This window comes from Myotis yumanensis, unplaced genomic scaffold (genome assembly GCF_028538775.1).
Source record: "Myotis yumanensis isolate MYYU_CA2020_CCGP unplaced genomic scaffold, mMyoYum1.0.hap1 SCAF_16, whole genome shotgun sequence".
NCBI lineage: Eukaryota > Metazoa > Chordata > Mammalia > Chiroptera > Vespertilionidae > Myotis > Myotis yumanensis.
The window spans coordinates 37,818,028-37,836,604 of record NW_027223767.1 but is presented as its reverse complement, the minus strand read 5'-3'; the positions used below and the strand labels follow the sequence as shown (position 1 = coordinate 37,836,604).

General features: G+C 52.0%; 1 protein-coding gene across 1 annotated transcript; it reads left to right on the top strand.

Moving 5' to 3' along the window:
• The first annotated feature begins 3,883 nt into the window (after positions 1-3,883).
• CAVIN1 (caveolae associated protein 1) lies at positions 3,884-16,754 on the top strand. Its single transcript, XM_070394764.1, has 2 exons — positions 3,884-4,526; positions 14,060-16,754. Exons 1-2 carry the CDS (start codon positions 4,059-4,061, stop codon positions 14,750-14,752), a joined length of 1,161 nt encoding a protein of 386 aa, XP_070250865.1. The 5' UTR covers positions 3,884-4,058; the 3' UTR covers positions 14,753-16,754.
• The last annotated feature ends 1,823 nt before the right edge of the window (positions 16,755-18,577 follow it).

Below are 18,577 nucleotides of genomic sequence, written 5' to 3'. Positions count from 1 at the left end.
CATTAATATATTTTCTTGATGTTTTCTGTGTGTTAGTCTGAATTTAACACTCTCACCCAGACTTGCTGTATGCTGTGGTTTCTAGCATAAATTAGCACTTAACAAGTTTTTTAAAAATTATTATTATTGTTTTCTGGTTCAGGAAACCAGAAAATGTTTGAAGGAGAAAGGAAGGAATTTTTGAGGAAAAGAAATATAAAACATTGTAGGCACTTTTCATATATGTCAGAGGGACAAGAATAGTGCCTGTAAATCTGGGGACGAACACCTGTGGCAACTGTGAGCCAGCTGCTGGGGACTGGTTTTCTGTGTAGGATGTTTGTTTCTCTGATGTGAAGACATGTAATTCATCCCAAATGTTTATCATTATTATTATTATTATTATTATTATTTTATTGTTTAAAGTATTGCATATGTCTCCATTTTCCCCGATTGACACCTCCCCCCGGCCACTCCCACCCCCAAGGAAAAGCCCCCACTATTATTTTTTTAAATATATATTTATTGATTTCAGAGAGGGACGAAGAGGGAGATAGAAACATCAATGCTAAGAATCATTGATCGGCTGCCTCCCGCCTGCCCCCTACTGGGAACTGAGCCCGAAACCCAGGCATGTGCCCTGACCAGGAATTGAACTGTGACCTTCTGGTTCCTAGGTTGACACTCAACCAATGAGCCACACCGGTCAGGCCCAAATATTTATTATTAACAAAACACACAGTCTCCCTAGGATCTCTCCCAGCATGGATCCAAAACCGAATGGGACATATTACCCATGGCACCCCTCACACCTTGCTCAATCCTCCTAAATATAAACCAATAAGACAAGGCAGAACCACAGTAAGAGATGAGCAATGCCTGGCTACCCACCCCTCAGCCCTGCACTTCCACACCTCTACCCTCTCTCCTCCTTTATACCTAGAGGCCCTCCCTCTGCGAACCCTTCCCACTCTTCCAGAAAGTGGCAACCTTCCTTTAGCTGCTGGAGAACCCTCCACTTTGTATCTGAAACTATGCATCTGCCTCTCCTGCTATGCTATGAATTCCTCAATAGGAAGGACTGAGCTTTATTCATCCTCCTTGAAGTCCCCAGGCCCGCAGTTGGCTCAAGGTAAGCAGTCACACTTTGTTGAACACGTGGGCGGATGGAGGAATATGATAGTGTGCTATGAGATTCCAGCTGCTGACATGGTTGCATCCTGGTGTTCTTTTTCTGGGCCAAAGGGTTGTTTGTTTCCACCTCTTTATCCCTTTTACAGTCTCTGCCTCAGCCGCTGAAAGCACGCAATGGAACAGTGTGCCTTTCAGCAAATAAGAGTGAGCAATGGAAAATGCAAAGCGTCAACCCTTAATGCAAGCAATAGCATGCTGAATGCAATTCCAAACGAAGGGAAACTGCTTATTTTCACTGAAGTGAAGTACTCTGGGAAGTACTTCCCTCCAGTTCTGGGAGTCCGTGGTGATAAAGCTAGTTCATCAAGGCTTAGCACGCCCCCTGTTGGATTTAGCTGGCATTTAGTAAGAAGAGGACAGGAGAGAAACTTGTTGATACAGATCATTTCTTGGACATAGGTATGTAGGGGTAGGGCCCTTTCTGCAAAATTCTCTGTTAACAAGGCATGAAATGACTCATGTATTTACTAGACTATCCCTGGAACATAATTTGACTAATCTCAAAAAGGTCACTCCTTTTTGAAGAGTAGAAATATTTTCCTGATGGGAAGTCAAAATGGCATGGACTTAATTCCTTTTAGCAAGCATGCAACCACAAAAATCAAGTCAACCACTAAAATTCCTCTTCAGACCCCCCCCCCCCCCGCAAGTGAGGTTTAAATTGTAATCTCTAAATGTCCATTGATAGAGAACTTGTTGAGTAAGTATAGTGCGTCCATACTTTGGAATACTGACATGGAACAATCTCCAAGATATATTAGTGACTGGAAAAAAAAAGAAAAATGCTGAGCAATATGTAAATTTGATCATATATGCAGAGACTTTCTATAGAAGATTCCACCAGAAAATAGTAACAATTGTCTCCTGGGAAAGAAATTAATTACTGCAGACAGTGATAGAAAGAAAACCTCTTTTCACTATATTTTTGGTTGCTACTCACAATTTGTATCTTGGATGCTACCTATGGAAATAATCTAACCAATTAAAAAATGTAAGAACCTTATGAAGGTCCAGTAAAATTCTCTACTGTCACTCTTCTTTTTTCTAGAAATCTTATCAGTCGTCAATGGAACAACTTAAACTGCCAAAATACATTTTCTTTTAAATTCTAAAATAAATGGGTAATCTTTCAGATCTAATATATATATGATTTTATATATTATGGATCATTTTATATACCAGCTATGATTTTATATGCCAGTTATAATTTTATATGTAAAATTATATATTCTACTTGAATCACAAACAAGAAAGCCATTTATTTCTAAGAAAACATCTACTGAAGTGTTGGGGGAACTATTCATTGGGACTAACCCAGACTGTCCCAGACAGTGAGGTCTCCAGCTCCTTTCTGGGTTGGAGGACTCTCCAACTGGGTTGATGGAGCCCTGGGTTCCACCAAGCAGTTTTTCACTCTTCCTAATGATAACGCATGCCAGACTGGCATAGATCTTTTGCCAAGACCATCATCTATCCAGCTGGGGAAACCCAAGCTTGGTTTCCTAACTAGGGAAAAGGGTTGCAGCTTTTCTGGGGGAAAGGGGGCTGGTGCTGCTCCAGCAAACTCACAGCCCCAGGGCTGTGCTAGAGAGCAAATTGGGGGTTGCCTGGGCAGCCTCTCTTTCCCTGGACTTCTGAGCTCAGGGTCCTCCTTGGTGCTGCTCCTTGGTACTCACTATGGTTGAAAATATGTCGGTAGTTAATCTTCAGGCCCACAGGCTCAAAACCAGCACATGCAGACGGCCTCGTGTGCCCACCCTGTACTGATGAAAGGTACAGTGCTAAGGTAGAAAGTGTGAGAGGAGGCCAGGGACCTGGTTTGAGTGCCAAGCCAATGCCAACCTGCAGGTAACCTCGGGCAGGTCACTTGCCTTTCCCAGGCCCACGTGTTCGTTCTGTCAAACGAGGAGGTGGGAACCGAAGATCTCTGATTGCTAAGCACTGGCATCTAGGATCTAGAAAGAAGGGGGCATTCCTAGATCCTGCTCTGAGATTAGTGTCAGCTAGGTCTCTGGGGCAGAGATAAACACAGGGAAAGCTGATTTTCAGGGAAAGGTTAGAAGTGGGTAAGGGCTTTACTTTTTACTTTATTGCCTGCTTTAATCCTATTCTGTTAGGATAATCCTAGAGGAACCTGGAGAAGCTTTGCAGCCCCTCACCACCACTGCGACCCTAACTTAAGTTCCCTCTCCCTTCCTTTCCGAAACAACCCTCAAGCTTTTAGAGCAGCGGTTGGTAACTTGATGGGGTGGGGTAGTTAGAGGCTTCTTCGCATAGATTGTTGATAACTTTCCCTTTCAAAAACTGGACACAGACCGATACAACCTTTCGCATAGAACTTCAGGAGCTCGTGTTCCACTTGACTTCCCGCTCTAGAACTTAAAAGGCTGAGGTAGGCTTGCAGGTGAGCAGAAAGAGAGGGAAAAGTGAGCAACATTCTAGGACCTGTTTCCTCTCCAGCTAACATTCCTCCGCCCCAGTCCCGCTCCTACCGCCTCCGCTGCCAGCGGCGGCCCTAGTCTCCGCTCCAACTATTCCAACCATCCTGGGAAGGGTGGGGCACGCGGCTCCTGGGTCCCCCTTGGTTGCACACCCCCCGCCCCAACCCCATCATCGGTTTTCCCTTCTGCCCCGGTCCCTCCTTTTCTGGGACGGGGCCAGCCAATGGGCGACGAGACTCCCGGGTTTGGCGTGGGAGCGGGGGAGCTCAGAGATCCCCCGCCCCACAGTTCTGGCCACAGTCCCGGGGCGCACGGACGTGGCTAGAGTTTCCTCCGCTCTCCGATCGCTCTCGCTCTCCTCCCCCCTCCCGCTCTTCCTCCTCTCCCGGTCTCCTACTCCAGCTTCAGCTCCACCCGGCCGGCCCCGCACGGCTCCGGGTCGCCATGGAGGACACCCAGCTCCATATCATCGAACAGCCGCTTTCCGGGTACCCTGACGCCGAGGACCCGTCCTCCCTCATGCAGGCGCCGGCGGCGGAGGAGCCGTCGGGGGCCGGCTCCGAGGAGCTGATCAAGTCGGACCAGGTGAACGGCGTGCTGGTACTGAGCCTCCTGGACAAAATCATCGGCGCCGTCGACCAGATCCAGCTGACCCAAGCCCAGCTGGAGGAGCGGCAGGCGGAGATGGAGGGCGCCGTGCAGAGCATCCAGGGCGAGCTGAGCAAGCTGGGCAAGGCGCACGCCACCACCAGCAACACGGTGAGCAAGCTGCTGGAGAAGGTGCGCAAGGTCAGCGTCAACGTGAAGACCGTGCGCGGCAGCCTGGAGCGCCAGGCCGGCCAGATCAAGAAGCTGGAGGTCAACGAGGCCGAGCTGCTGCGACGCCGCAACTTTAAAGTTATGATCTACCAGGTGAGCTGGCGGGCGGACCTGCCTGCAACTCCGTGCCCGGTCCGCAGTCTCAGGCCGGGGCTGGGGGTGGAGGACCTGCCCGCGGCGCAGCGCGGCTCTTCCCCGCCAGCCTGTCCGCTAGCCTGTCCGCTAGCCTGTCCGGGCCCCGGGACCAACCCTCCTGCGGGCGAGCGCAGCTGGGGTGGGGTGGGGTGGGGTGGGGTGAGCAGCGGATTCCTGGAGCACGCCGAGGGGCGCACTCTGTACCCCGTATCTCCTCACCAAGCCCCCTCCCTCCCGTGTCAAACACACAGTGGAACCGAGTTAGGGGGCCGGGCTCGGGGACACGGCCCCCGGCAGACAGCTCCTAAGTGGGCTCGGTCAGAAGCCTTTCTACTCCGAGGAAGTTGGGGGGAAGCCGTGGGTGCCTGGCGGCTTTGGGGTCCCGCTGTAAACGGACACTGGCGGCGCGGCCCGGGTTTGGGGCCTCAGGCGCTGCCCGCCCGATATAGCGGGTGATTCAGGGCCCAGGCACGCACCGGCGGGGGCTGGCCAGGCGAGGCCGCCACAGCCAGCACCGCCCCGCGGACCCCGCGCCCCCGCCCCAGCTTTGGCGGCCTACCCTGTCCCCCCCGGAGCTACCTGCCCCTGGCTTCCCTGCGCTTTCAGATCCCCGGGGACACCCTAGCCGCGGCGCGCCCGCACCCCTGGCCCGCTGGACGCAGGCAGGCTGGAGCGGGGGCGGGTGGGGGGAGGGCAGGAGGGGCCGGTGGCGGGGAGTGGACAGCCCCCGCGGGTCCGCCGGCCTGGGCGGCGTGAATCACCTCGCATACCTGCGGGGGCGGCGGAGGAGCGGACGCGCTGGCTGCAGGAGGCTGGCACGCCCCAGGCTCCGCCCAGGCCGCTGGGCTGCCAGTGCACCTCTCTCCCCATTCCTCGGGTCAGGATGAAAATGTAGTTTTTTCGTATCTTAACCCCAAATAAACCTGCCCCTTCCACTCCTCCTCCTAAATCCCATTAAGGTGGGCCTCCGCTGAGGGCTTGGTGATCTTTGCTTGGGTGGGAATGTGCCCAGCCTCACCTCCTCTCCGCTCCCGCAGGCCTGGTTGATGTGCCTACCCCAAGGAGGTGAGATCATGGGGGGTGAGGGGTGGGGGAGAGGAGGGGTAGTTCTATCAAAGGGAGTGGAAAGGACAGGAAGACTAGATTTCCCACACTCCCTAGGTGAGGAGACCCCTGTCAGGGAGCTTTGTTTTCACTGATGACTCTGGGGCCTGGTCACCTGGCTTCCGAGTGACCATCTGGGATGCCATGAGGTCCTAGGGTTGGTCTCACTGGAAGGAGCTAACAAAGATGCAGATCGGGACAAGCAGTTTGCAGACACTGTTTGGAGCAGCTGGGGGATGGGTGAGCTGGCACTTATCTGAGGAGGGGGTGGTAGGACAGAGGCAGAAGTGGCACCCCTACCCCCCTGCCCAGGGACTCCTCCCAATAGGCACTTGACCTTGAAAAAGCTCTGCTTCTCCCCAAACAGCACTATCTGATAGAAAATGCTTGCTCAGAGTTGTTTCCACTTGATCTAACTGCTTGGAGGGAGCAGAATGTGTGTGTGTGTGTGTGTGTGTGTGTGTGTGTGTGTGTGATTTTTAAAGAGATCTACATAGCACTGAGGAGCTTCAAGAGACGGAGAACAAGACAGGGGAGCCCGCCAGCTTTAGGTAGAGGTAGAGGGTTGCCATGGAGGGCTGAATGGGTGACCTTCCTCACTTTAAATAGCCTGGGCTGTAGAACTTGGGGAAATTCTTGGTTGGCATAAACCTTCCTATGTTAAAGATGGGGATTCTGAGAGGATGGGTATGGAGGGAGAAAGACATCTTTGCAGAGGCCAATAGCATCCCTCTGTTACCCCCTCTCAGCAGTTGGCAGGGATCTGTGGCTATATATTGTGTGTCTCAGGGTGGCTTTGACTGCATCTGTACTAACCCAGGGCCAGCGGGGAACAGAGAGTTGAGGTAGCAGGAATAGCTCAAGCTGAGCACCTCGAGCCCCCTAAATGTCAGGGGAAATAACTAAGAACTAAAGTGGTCCCCACTCTGAGAGGAGCTGAGAGATAAGGAAAAGATTCCAGCAATAGGGTGGGGCTCAGGGAAGCAGAACTTCCCTGAGCTGTAGAGCAGATGTTCTAGGTGGGGGCGAGCGGGTGGGGTACTCCCTTGCTGGAGGAAGGCAGAGGCTACTCCTCCCAGAGGTCTGCAGGCCTGGGAAGAGAATGAGGTAAAAATAGCTCTGCGCCTTGGCAGACCTAATAGGGAAGATAGGGGGCGGCAACATTTATGGTAAAACCAGGCTGTTGGGGTAGGATGCTTGGTTTGGAGAAAGGCCTCCCAGGATCGTGTGAGTTCTCCAGCGTGGGAACAGGAGGAGATTCAGTATTCCCCACTGCCGATGTAGGGAGGTGAAGATATGACAAGGGGGGTGGAGGGAAGCCTGAAAGTGTGGGACGGTCCCAGCTGTGGGATCAGGTCATCTGGCCTCTCCCACCTCCTTCCTGGGGGATAAAGGAGGGAATCCCTTGCCTGGCCCCACCCTAGATTCAGGGAACTCTTAAGTTTGATGATGACATCACAGGTTAAGTTTGCATTTGTGTACACACACACACACACACACTTCAGCCCCTCTCTGGCATTCCCCTGTCTGCACTGAAACAAAAAGTGGCCGTTTGGCATCCCATCCTAGCTAGGCAACTGTTAGTGAATGAAAGAAGTGAATTCTAGTAGTTTGGGGTCAGTGGATTGAGAATTGCTGGGGGGATGCAAAGAGGAGGAGCTGTGATCATTAAAGAGCCAATTCTCTGAGACAGTAATTTGGGTGTTATTAGAGTTCTTTTAGAATCCAGAAAGGGGATAAATGTTTTCTGGAGCAGTTTTGATGAGGCAGTTAGTGACCTACACATGGACGCCTCAGACCTTCTCCAAGTGCTTAAGGTTAAGACAAGGAAGCATTTAAAGGATCAAGCAGATCATGGGCATTAAAGGGGAGGACACCTAGGCTGGAATGAGGGCTTGGTGACTTCTGCCCAAATCCTAACCCAACCTATAGCTTCTTCCTGGACCCAAGGCAAATCAAGGCTACCTTGTTCCAGAACCCCAAAACATTTTTTTAAATGTTTTTATTGATTTGAGAGAGAGAGGAAGGGAGAGGGAACGAGATCTAGAAACATCGATGAGAGAGAAACATTAACATTGATTGGCTGCCTCTTGCACACCCCCCGCTGGGGATCAAGCCTGCAATCCAGGCATGTGCCCTGTGGTGCATGGGTCAATGCTCAACCACTGAGCCACATGGGCCGGGCCAGAACCCCAAAACTTTGTAAAAAAATATTCCCAACTTGGGGTTCTGGTCCTTCTAAGCCTAGTGGCCATGGAGAGACTGCTTATCATAATTTTCCTCCAAAAAACTGAGTTTGGGTTGTTTTTCCTGGTCACTGGATCGAAAGCAGGGAGGGCACTTTTAGGGGTATTTCTAAGACTAAAGAAAATCATGCTCCTCGCTCTAATTTTTTTTTTAAATAAAATCTGACCATTGTAAAGGTCAGAGTCAAGAAGTGGGGGAGATGGCACAGGGTGGGCAACTGGTAGGGCAAGGAGAAGGATTATTGTTGCTAAGCAAGCAACCTCAGAGATGAGTGGTGGTTTGTTCTATTTTAAAAAATCATACCATAGTGAGTGTTCATCATCTTGTCATGAGAGATTTTTTGAGCTGGAAGATGCTTCAGAGATAATCAACTGCAGTTTCTTCCTTTTGTAGCGGAGGAAGCTGAGGCCCAGAAAGGGGAAGTCACTTGCCTATTGTCACTCGAGTGATTGGGGGGGGGTCAAAGCTGAAACCAGAACCCAGGTGTACCCCCCCTTCTGCTACACTTTCTGCTCCTCACCTCCTCCTTCCATTCCTGGCCTCTGCAGCAGAAACCGGAGTGGAGGGTAGCCCTAACAGAGGGTTAGTTCTGGCTCCTTCGTTCTCTGAGGGAGATAGCTTAACAGTCCCGGCACTGCGGCTGCTTTGTGTGTTTGTGTGTGCAGTGGTGGCTAACAGTGGCTAAGGTTGGTGGCCTTTAGCTGTCAGCCTCACAGTGCTGAAGAAGAGGCAAGGTGTGATCACCTGGCCTAGTGATGGTGGGAGCGGGAGGCGGGGGGAAGAGCAGGTATAAGCTCTCTGGAGCTCTCTGGCCAGTGTGGGTGTCTCCTGGCATGGCCTCTGCATCTGTCTCCTCAGTCTCCCTGCCACTCCAGCCTTCTCCCTGCACCCCACAGGGCAGGTTGGCACCTGCTGCCTTGTGTTTTTGTGGCTGCAGGCCATCACTCAGCACTGTTGTCACCGGAGACTGTAGTGACCCCAACGGTCCCTTTCCCCTGACTTCTCCTGATTGTCCAAAGCAAAAGTGGTGGCTCAACCCTTCAGGAGGGAGAGTTGGGAGCTGCCGCTGGGTACTCCAAAATGTAGGCCCACCTGTCATAAAAATAGCTCTTTTTTTTAATCCTAATTTCTCGGTGCATCTTGGTAGCCCAAGCATGGGTGGCGGGAAGGGTGACAAAAGAGGCAGGAGGTAAGGACATGGCCAAAAGGAAATAGTCAGGATGTCCCTCTTCCATGCCTCTCCCTCTCCTTGTCCGGGGCGGCACCCTGTGCCCGCCCTGCCCAGGGGAATAATGAGAACTGGGATCAGCAGTGTCTGGCTCTGAAGACAGTGAAGTTGTTCGCCTTCTCTTTTACTCATTGGAGCCTCCCCAGTTAGAATCCAACAACTGGCCTCTTAGAAAGCTCCTACTCCCAGCAGCCTCTTTCCCCCCATCACTCCAACCTGGTAGGGACAGAAGGTAGGAGGCCAAGGACAGGGCTGGGGAAGATTCTAGAGGGAAGAAGGGAGGGGGTTCCGTTTAAATTGTGTTTATTAATTCATGGGTCTGGGTTTGTTCCACCCCGATCAGCCCCAGGGCCCTCTTGATGAAGCATTTAAAATGTGGTTTCTTTCCATCCTAATACATTGTGTACTCCCTTCCCCACCCTACTCACCCTTCCCGACTCTGCATGCTCACCAAGGCCTTTCTCTCAACCCTCTCCACACCCGTTCCAAACTCTGTTTAAACCCCTTTTCCTCATCTTAGCCCAAGAAGAAGCTGAATGCACCCTCTGACCTGGTCACACCCAAGATCGTGCCTTTTGACCTTCTGCCTGAGACTGAGCCCTTTGACCTGAAGCCTGATACAGTACCTGAGCTCCCACCCTTTGACCAGACGCCTAGGGCACTGCCCTATTACCCAGATCCTGAGCCTCTGCCCACCCCAAAGGAGCCGACAGCCGGTGGGGGCGCTTAGGGTCTCCTGGGCCCCATGGGGCTGTGGGCATGGGGTGTCACTATAGTCCGCCATCCGCTCACCGCTTAGCCGTGGTCCGTGCGGGATGGTCGGCCTCTTCCAAGCCACTGCTCCGTGTTGGGTGGGTGATGGGTATTAGGAAACGCTCTTGCATTAGGCAGAGTTCAGGCGAATGTGGTGTGTGCAATGGGGTGGGAGGTGAAGGGAAGGGGCCCTCCTCTCCTTGGTTTCTTTCTTCATAGTGACACTCCAAACACCATACTGGAGCTGCACCCAATGCTGCCCTGCATGACATTGCATGAAAACGAGCTATGGCTTCAGATTCTCCCTTCCCATACCCCTTCTGCCTCCTCCTCAGGGCCAGGCCAGTTTGGCTCAAAGCCTCTCTAAAAAGATCCCTCATGAGGCCCAGGCCTGGGGTCTGTTCTGTGCCTTCTCCACCCCCTCCCCACCTCCCTCCGCCCCCATGTAGCTGGGGAAAACATTTACACTTATTTTTTCCAGCTTAAAAAAAAAATGTTTTGCAAAGAGATCCCTTATGTTTGCCAGATCCTGCCTTGGGCGGGGCACTCAAAAGCTGCCAACTCGGAGAGGCCAGAAGGGGGTACATTTTAACTGGCTCTGGCTTGGCTCTTCTGGCCTCCCTATAGCACAGTGTTTCCCAACGTTTTTTCTTTTTCATAATCATCCCCCTGAGGAGTCCTTTTAGACGTTTCCCCCCTAATTGTCCCCTCCCCCACGACATTTTAATCTTACAGTTATACTATATATCTGTTTATGTACTGGGGCTCTTTGGAGCACCTCAAACAATTATAACATCTAAAATCTCCCCTCAATCCCCAAGAATCAATTTCCATCTTCTTGGGGACAATATCACTCCTGTTGACAGTATCACACTGGCAGAAAGGAAGGACCCTCTGACTTTGGTTTCTCTCACTCCCTTGTCTTGGCAGTCTAAAGCAGAGTGCTTGAATTTTAAAGACCTGGCCTTTCCTTCACCTCTTCCCCAGTCTGCACCTTCTTCTAACACCCTCTCTGAGCAGATCCTAGGTCTCCGAATTATCTTCCCAAAGTCTTCTCTGGCCATTCCCAGACAGTAGTTGGGGACAGAGCTGGTTCACTCTAAATCAAGAAAAGCTCTTATGACACTATCCCTTCTCCCTGACAAATGTGAAGTGCCTGGCCAAGGACCAGACACATATTAGGTGCTCAATTAAATTATACTTTCTTCCTAAGCCAGAGGATCTTCAGTTTATACAGCAGGGTTGGGGAGTGGTGTGGGAGGGGCTGGAAGCTTCTCTGGGGCTCCTCTAAATTCATCCTGGACTGGTGCCTTCCTGGGTTGGGGAGCTGTGTGTGCTTGGTGGGGGGCAGAGGAAGCTGTGCATGCTTTTGTTCAGACCTGGTCATTAAAGGTAACTCTGGAAACCAAGCCTGTTGGGAGTGGTGGTTTTGTTTAATAAAAAAAACGTGAAAACAGAACAAGTGGAGCCTTCCCTCCTTGCCACCCCCTAAGGCCCCTCCTTTAGTTCAGGAGCTGTGCCAGGGAAGTAGGGATGGGACAAGGTTGCCTGGCCTGTGTCCCCAGGGTGCGGGGGGAGGGGCTTTTGGATTGTGTTTATGGTTGTTGTAGCAACAGGCAGATTGGGTGGGCCCAAGATAGCACTCCAAGGCTATGAGTCATAGAGGAAACCTGGCTTGCAAAGGGGAAGAAAAGAGAAAATCCATTAATGGAGGGGAAAAGCTAAAGTCATGGCGGTATACCCTCTCCAGAACCAACCTCTTGGTTGTTCAGGAATTTGGGTCAAGTTGTTTCTTCCCCTAGCTCCTGCCTTCTACCAAGAAGGGCAGCTCCTCTGGTGGAAGCCATCATTCTGGGGGAAACCTACAATGAATGTGCTTATATTCCCAGGTACTGGGAGAGATGCCCCCAAGTCCAGAAATAAACCTCCCCTCACTGGGATTGCTCCCTGATGTTGTATTTGAGCCCTTTCATCAGGTCCTAGGAAGATGGGATTGGCTACAAGAAGTCTGCAACTCTCTCCCCAGCCCTGTTCACTTCCAAGCTCCGTTGGCAAAGACCCTTATCTAGGAAGCCAGAGGCCAGGAAAACCAGCCAGCTCAGCCTTTAGCGGGTGGGGTGGGGCGGGGGAATCAGGAATGCTGGGAGTGGGGCAGGGAGACAATGTGGATTTGTTTTCCAGCAGCTGGAACTGTTTCCTGACTATTCCCCACCCATCACTCTTAATCCTTCTGAGCCCATCCACATTGTCTGAGCTTAGTGAAAGGAGGGGTTAACCTCCACCCTCTGGTGTCACGCATGTGGGTTTTTATTCTGGGAGGCTGTAAAGGAAAGATCAGAAATGAAATGAAATTTTTTTGATACAAGACTGCAGGTAAATTCTGGGTGGAGATAGATGAAGAGGCAGTGGAGAGTTAGGTCCTAGAGAGTCCTAAAAAGTAGTAGACAGGGAGAACTAATTGTTAAAGGAGACCCAAGGACTACAACTGGAATTAAGGGAATGCTGAGAGGTTGGGACCCTCCTACACTCAGAACATGGAAAACACCCCTTCAATGCCTCTGTAAGTGGGAAAAGGCAGAGGGATGAGCAAAATGAAGTAGGATGCCCATAACAGTACTAAGCCAGCTATGGCAAGTAGAGACTACAAGTCCCAGCATTCCCGGTGCCCAGATCATCTTGCCTGCTGGGAGGTGTAGTCAAGTAATGAGAGCTTGAGGTAGCTGGATGCCCAGAAGGGCTGGTGCCCAGTTTGGGAGAAGAGGTGGAGCCAGCATTCCCTCATTGTCCCTGCTAATGCTATTGACAGGGAGGGAAGGAAGTTGGGAGGGGTGTTCCTAGTTTTCAGTGTAAACCAGGAAACTGGGGGGATTCGGATGAGAGGGAAAAGGAAAGAGGTTGAGAGCTGGGGAAGGAATGTCTGTAGCAGGTGGTGCAGAGATACCAAGTGGCCAATGTATGTGTTTGTGTGTTTCTGAGAGGGCTCAGCTCATGTTGCCTCATTTTTCTCAGTTGGGATTTTCTTACAATTCCGGGAAACGATCTTCAGAAAACCCTCTAGAAATACTGTCTCTCATTCCTTTGTCTGAAGTCTCTAGAGAGCCTGCACCAAAGAGGAGATGCTGTTTATGTTCTGGGTTATGCCTCCTTTCCCTTTCTATGCTCAGCCTCCCACGCCTGCTGGTGTGATCCTGGGATTGTGAAACGTTGGCCCAGAGTCAGGATCTTGGAAAATCTTTCCAGAATGGAAGACAGTGCTGAAGCTAGGTCCTCCGAGAGGAAAAGGGAATAACTGGCTCTGAACTTCAGGGTCTCAGGGAATGTGGGACCACCATCCTACCTGAGCTCCAATCTGGGGGGGAGAGCAAAAAATGGAAAAGTAATCCCTCTCTTCCATTCCAAAACAGGGAAGTCAGACCAGAAGAGAGATACGTGCTGGGGGAAAAACATGCCCTTGGCTGCCAGCCAACTGTTTCCTTTTTCTTCCCTGAATTTCCACATGGGGGGAAAAATGCACTGGTGGAGCCAAACAGTATGAGGAGGTCAAGGGGGTGGGGGTGGGGGGTTAGGACATGGGCCTTCTCCCCTAAGACTTGTTCTGAAGTTATTTGAAATCTGGAAAATGCACTCCCTTGACCTTGCCTTCAAGCTACCTTACTTGGGGGCAGCCTGATATTGGCTGTGTGTTCATCTCCGCTCCCTGAAGCCTCAACCTGAAGAAACAGTTCTCAAACCCCTTTGCTTCTAGGCCTGGCTCGGGCAATGTGCGACTTAGTGCACCAGAGGGCGCTCTGCCCATTTCCAAAGTTCAGTTGTGTTCACATGGCAAGGAGTGGTTTACTGTAAGAAGGGTGAACGTAGGTACTAGGACAGAGTTGGAGGGCCGCAGAGATTTTTAACCGAAAAGCAATGACACTACACGGCAATCTCCGATCCGAAGCTCTTTTCCCTCCTTGCCCTATCATCCATTCGACACATTTCTGGGGTGCAAACGAGGCCAGGCTCTGGGGATACAATGCCAAACCAAACAAGTCCAGGTGGCTTGCAGGGGTACCACGCACTCTCCAGGATCCCCGCTACCCTGCCTCGGGTTCACCCAGCGCCTCCCTCCCCAAGTCCCCGCTCAGCCCCACTCATCTCTTCCCCTCTGCTCTCCCGATAGGATGAAGTGAAACTCCCGACCAAACTGAGCATCAGTAAGTCGCTGAAAGAGTCAGAGACCATGCCGGAGAAGGAGGGCGACGAGCTGGGCGAGCAGCCCGAGGAGGACGCGGCGATCGAGCTGTCCTCGGACGAGGCGGTGGAGGTGGAGGAGGTCATCGAGGAGTCGCGCGCGGAGCGCATCAAGCGCAGCGGCATGCGGCGCGTGGACGACTTCAAGAAGGCCTTCTCCAAGGAGAAGATGGAGAAGACCAAGGTGCGGACCCGGGAGAACCTGGAGAAGACCCGCATCAAGACCAAGGAGAACCTGGAGAAGACGCGGCACACGCTGGAGAAGCGCATGAACAAGCTGGGCACGCGCCTGGTCCCCACCGAGCGCCGGGAGAAGCTCAAGACCTCCCGCGACAAGCTGCGCAAGTCCTTCACCCCCGACCACGTGGTGTACGCGCGCTCCAAGACGGCCGTTTACAAGGTGCCGCCCTTCACCTTCCACGTCAAGAAGATCCGCGAGGGCGAGGTGGAGGTGCTGAAGGCCACCGAGATGGTGGAGGTGGGCAACGACGACGAGGAGGGCGGCGCGGAGAGGGGCGAGGCCCTCGACCTGCTGCGCGGGAGCAGCCCCGACGTGCACACGCTGCTGGAGATCACCGAGGAGTCGGACGCCGTGCTGGTGGACAAGAGCGACAGCGACTGAGTGGGACGCGTGGGGCTCCGCCCGGAGGCCCTCCCGCCCCCCCCCTTCCTGCCCCCCCCCCCCCCCGATTTCTTTCCCTCTTGAACTTTCTCTTTCGCATTCTTTCTCGGCCCCAAACCGGGCTGACGTATTTCTAAATTGAGAACACCTTCCCCTCCAGAAAGCACCCTCCAAGTCTTACAACTGTTACTGAGATGGGAGCGGGAGGCAGCCTCCACAGAGAACAGCCCCCGTTGGGGCATCGTCTAGGGGGGGCGGGGAATGGAAAGGGCAGTGACCCATGTGCTGGCTGTGCAAGTTGGAGATCCTACCGGGGAAAATGTTACCGTGTGCATAGTCGGCCCCCAGTGGGGCAGTCTGCCTCCCCCCTGCCGCCCCCTCACACATCCAGCTGCTGTCATTCCTGCTCACTGAGCTCTTCTTTCTTATCCTGATCCCTGGAGGCTTCAAAGCCACAATTAACATAATAGCAAAGAGGGAATCCCCAAGGAGACCTTTGCCCAGGTGGGAGGGGCCCATACTGGAAGGACTTGAGAGCAGCTTTTGGGAGAACGTAGACTGTGAAGGAGTGAGGGCAGGGTGAGCCACGAACCTGGATGAGGGTCTAGCACAGTCTGCAAAGGGTCCCAACATGAAAGGCTGGAGCCCAGCAGAGCCCTGGGGGAGCAGGGGTGGAGGTGGGCACACGTACATGTTGATGCATCTGCACACAGGAACTCAGGGCTGTGGCTTTGGGAAGGAGAATAGGAAATAGTAGAAGGTGGAAATGGCTGAAGAGACGAGCATTTGCCTCATTTGCAGCATGAGAAACATGGGACAAGAATCCTATCTTACTGGGGTTCTCAGAAGACTGCAGGACCATTTCAGGATAAGGAAGGATGATTAGAAAGCGATGATCCAAATAGAGAAGTAAGCCTCACCTCATTCCTCAACTGGGATCTGGGTGGTACCCCAGGAGCAGTCCATTTTTCAAAGCCCAGAAAATTAGGGTCCCAGAAGGGGACAGCACCAGGCTGTGGAGAGCTGGGAGTTATGGGGTGAGGCGGGTGGGGAGGGAGGGCAGACTAGAAAGAGAGCAGAGTGCTAATGGCCAGGCCATCAAAAAGACCCGGAGGGGAAGTGAGGAGAGTATAATGACTGTGTAAGGAGCAACCCAGCCTTGCCTGACTCCCGGCAGATTCTTCTCAAGATCCTTCCCTAGAACTAGTGTAAGAGCAGCAGGAAGCGCCAAGGCCTCCTTGCCCGTTTGGGTTCCTCTCCTGAATCTGTGGGGGTGAGAGGGTCGTTGCTTCCAGGTTCTCCTCAGGATACTGAAGTCCCAGTAAAGGGGGTTGTCAGAAGCAAGGACAACTTCCCTCCCCTGCAAGTCACTTGTGGCATGGCTCACAAGTTCCCTTAAGAAGAGGCCGGAAGCCTTGGCCGGTTCGGCTCAGTGGATAGAGAGCATTGGCCTGCGGACTGAAGGGTCCCGGGTTCGATTCGGGTCAAGGGCACGTACCTTGGTTGCAGGTTCCTCCCCAGCCAGGTCCCTGGTCGGGGCTTGTGCAGAAGGCAACAAATCAATGTGATTCTCTCACATTTATGTTTCTCTCTGTCTTTCCATCTCTCTTCCACTCTCTCTGAAAATCAATGGGAAAATATCCTCAGGTGAGGATTAACAAAGAAGTGGCTGAAGGACTCCTCCTCCAGGCCTTATCTTCCCTGCTCTACTTTTTAGAATCGCAGCTAATTGCTTTAAGGGGTGGAGGGAGGGAGGGAGCCTGGGGACAAACCTTTTTTACAATACAAAGCTTTGCTTCCCCCTCCCCTTTTCTTGGATCCCTTCTCTCTTGGGAATGCTGGAGACAGGTCAGCTGAGGGAGGATGGGGGTTGGGACAAGGTTCCCAGGTGCTGAGGGCCTGAGTTGTGGGCAGACGCAGTTTCCTGCTGGCTCTGGGGAGTCTCTCATGTTGCTGTGTCCTGGTGAGCAGCCCGACCAATAAACCTGCTTTTCTAAAAGGATCTGTGTTGGACTGTATTCTCCAAAGGCAGTTATATAGAATGAGTTACCGAGGACAGGAGGGAACCATGTATGGAGGGAGGGAAAGGGAGGGAAAAAGAGAAGACTGTTGGTTTAAACTTGCCTGACTTGCCTGAGGTGTGTGTGGGGGGCATTATTATCACCCCCATTTTAGAGATGAAGTAACAGAATGACTTGTCTAAGGTCACATAGCTGATAAGTGGTGGAGCTGGAATTCGAAGCCAGGCATCCTGGCTCCACAGTCTAGCTGTTATAATCTGTAACCCAGTCTGGATCCACTTTCCAGCTGTCAGGGCACTAGCCCTCCAGACATGCCCAGTTAGCCTGAGCTTCCCCCACATACACACTTCAGAGGTCATAGGCCTAGAGGAGGCAGTTTCAGCGAGGGAGAAATCAGAGACCCTGACTCAGAGGGCTGAATGTTATAAAGAAAGGATTCCAACTGGGCCGGTGTGGCTCAGTGGTTGAGAGTCAACCCATGAACCAGGAGGTCATGATTTGATTCCTGGTCAGAGCATGCCTGGGGTTCACGCTTCACCCTCGGGGTGTGGGGGTGTGCAGGAGGCAGCCAATCAATGATTCTCATCATGATGTTTCTATCTCTTGCCCTCTCCCTTCCTCTCTGAATCAATAAAAATATATTAAATATATATATTTTTAAAAAGGAAAAGAAAAAAACCCCCACAGGATTCCAGTGCATGTTATATGCCAGTCATAGCTACACAGCATAGTTAATTCTCCCCATAACCTTGGAATGAGCACCTATTTTGTTGTCTGTGCATCCTCTCTTCCCTGTGAGCAGCCTGCCCCACCTTCCCACAGGTTATGGGTTCAAATCATTACGTGGGTTCTGCTGGCATTAGAATTACCTGGGAAGGAGTGTCCCTAATAAATGTCGTTTCTGAAGTTCTATCTCAGCCTCCTGCCACTACTTCAAACAAGCTGAATCTTTCCTTATGAGACATTATTTTTTTTTATTGTTTAAAGTATTACATATGTCTCCTTTCCCCCTCATTGGCTTCCCCGCCACTCCCACCCCCAAGGGCAAGCCCCCACCATCCCACTGTCTGTGTCCATTGGTTATGCTAATATGCATGCGTACAAGTCCTTTGGTTGATCTCTAACCCCCATCCCCCAGCCATTCTTTCTCTTTCAACTCCATGGCCCTCAACCCCTGAGTCCAGAGTTCTATTTCCCTCAGAAAGGTTGGTTTCCCACCAAGAGAAATAGAAACTGATACTGAAAATTCAGAGACTGGGGCCAGGATACTTCCTTCTGATTATATTTGAACTAGAGGCCTGGTGCATGAAATTCTTGCACTGGGGCGGGGGACTGGATTGCAAGAGGGCACAGGCCAGGCCGAGAGACCCCACCGGTACACGATTGGGCCAGGGAGGGATGCGGGATGTTGACCAGCCAGGAAGGGACTGCGGGAGGGTTCCAGGGCATGTCCGGCCAGTCTCAGTCCTGATAGGCCAGACCCCAGCAGCAAGCTAACCTACCAGTGGGAGCATCTGCCCCCAGTGGTCAGTGCACATCATAGTGAGCAGTTGAGCAGCCTTAGCATATCATTAGCATATTATGCTTTGATTTATTGAATGGACACTTAGCATATAAGGCTTTTATTATATAGGATACTCCAGTATATAAAACATACTTTACAGTTTAAATGCCTTCCTTTGACCAAAGGGTTAACTCCTTGGCATGGCTCACAAGTTCCTTTAATAGTCTTGTCCCTGCTCCAGTTGTTACTGTTCTTAACATGCTCTTTAGGAGCCTAGTGGTCCAAAGTGGGTCACAAACT

What these genes read in the sequence shown, in the direction of transcription:
- CAVIN1 (XM_070394764.1), top strand. Translation starts at nt 4,059, where the DNA reads ATGGAGGACACCCAGCTCCATATCATCGAACAGCCGCTTTCCGGGTAC. An exon ending in TTAAAGTTATGATCTACCAG is followed by an intron (nt 4,527 to 14,059) that starts GTGAGCTGGCGG and finishes CTCTCCCGATAG; the next exon opens with GATGAAGTGAAACTCCCGAC.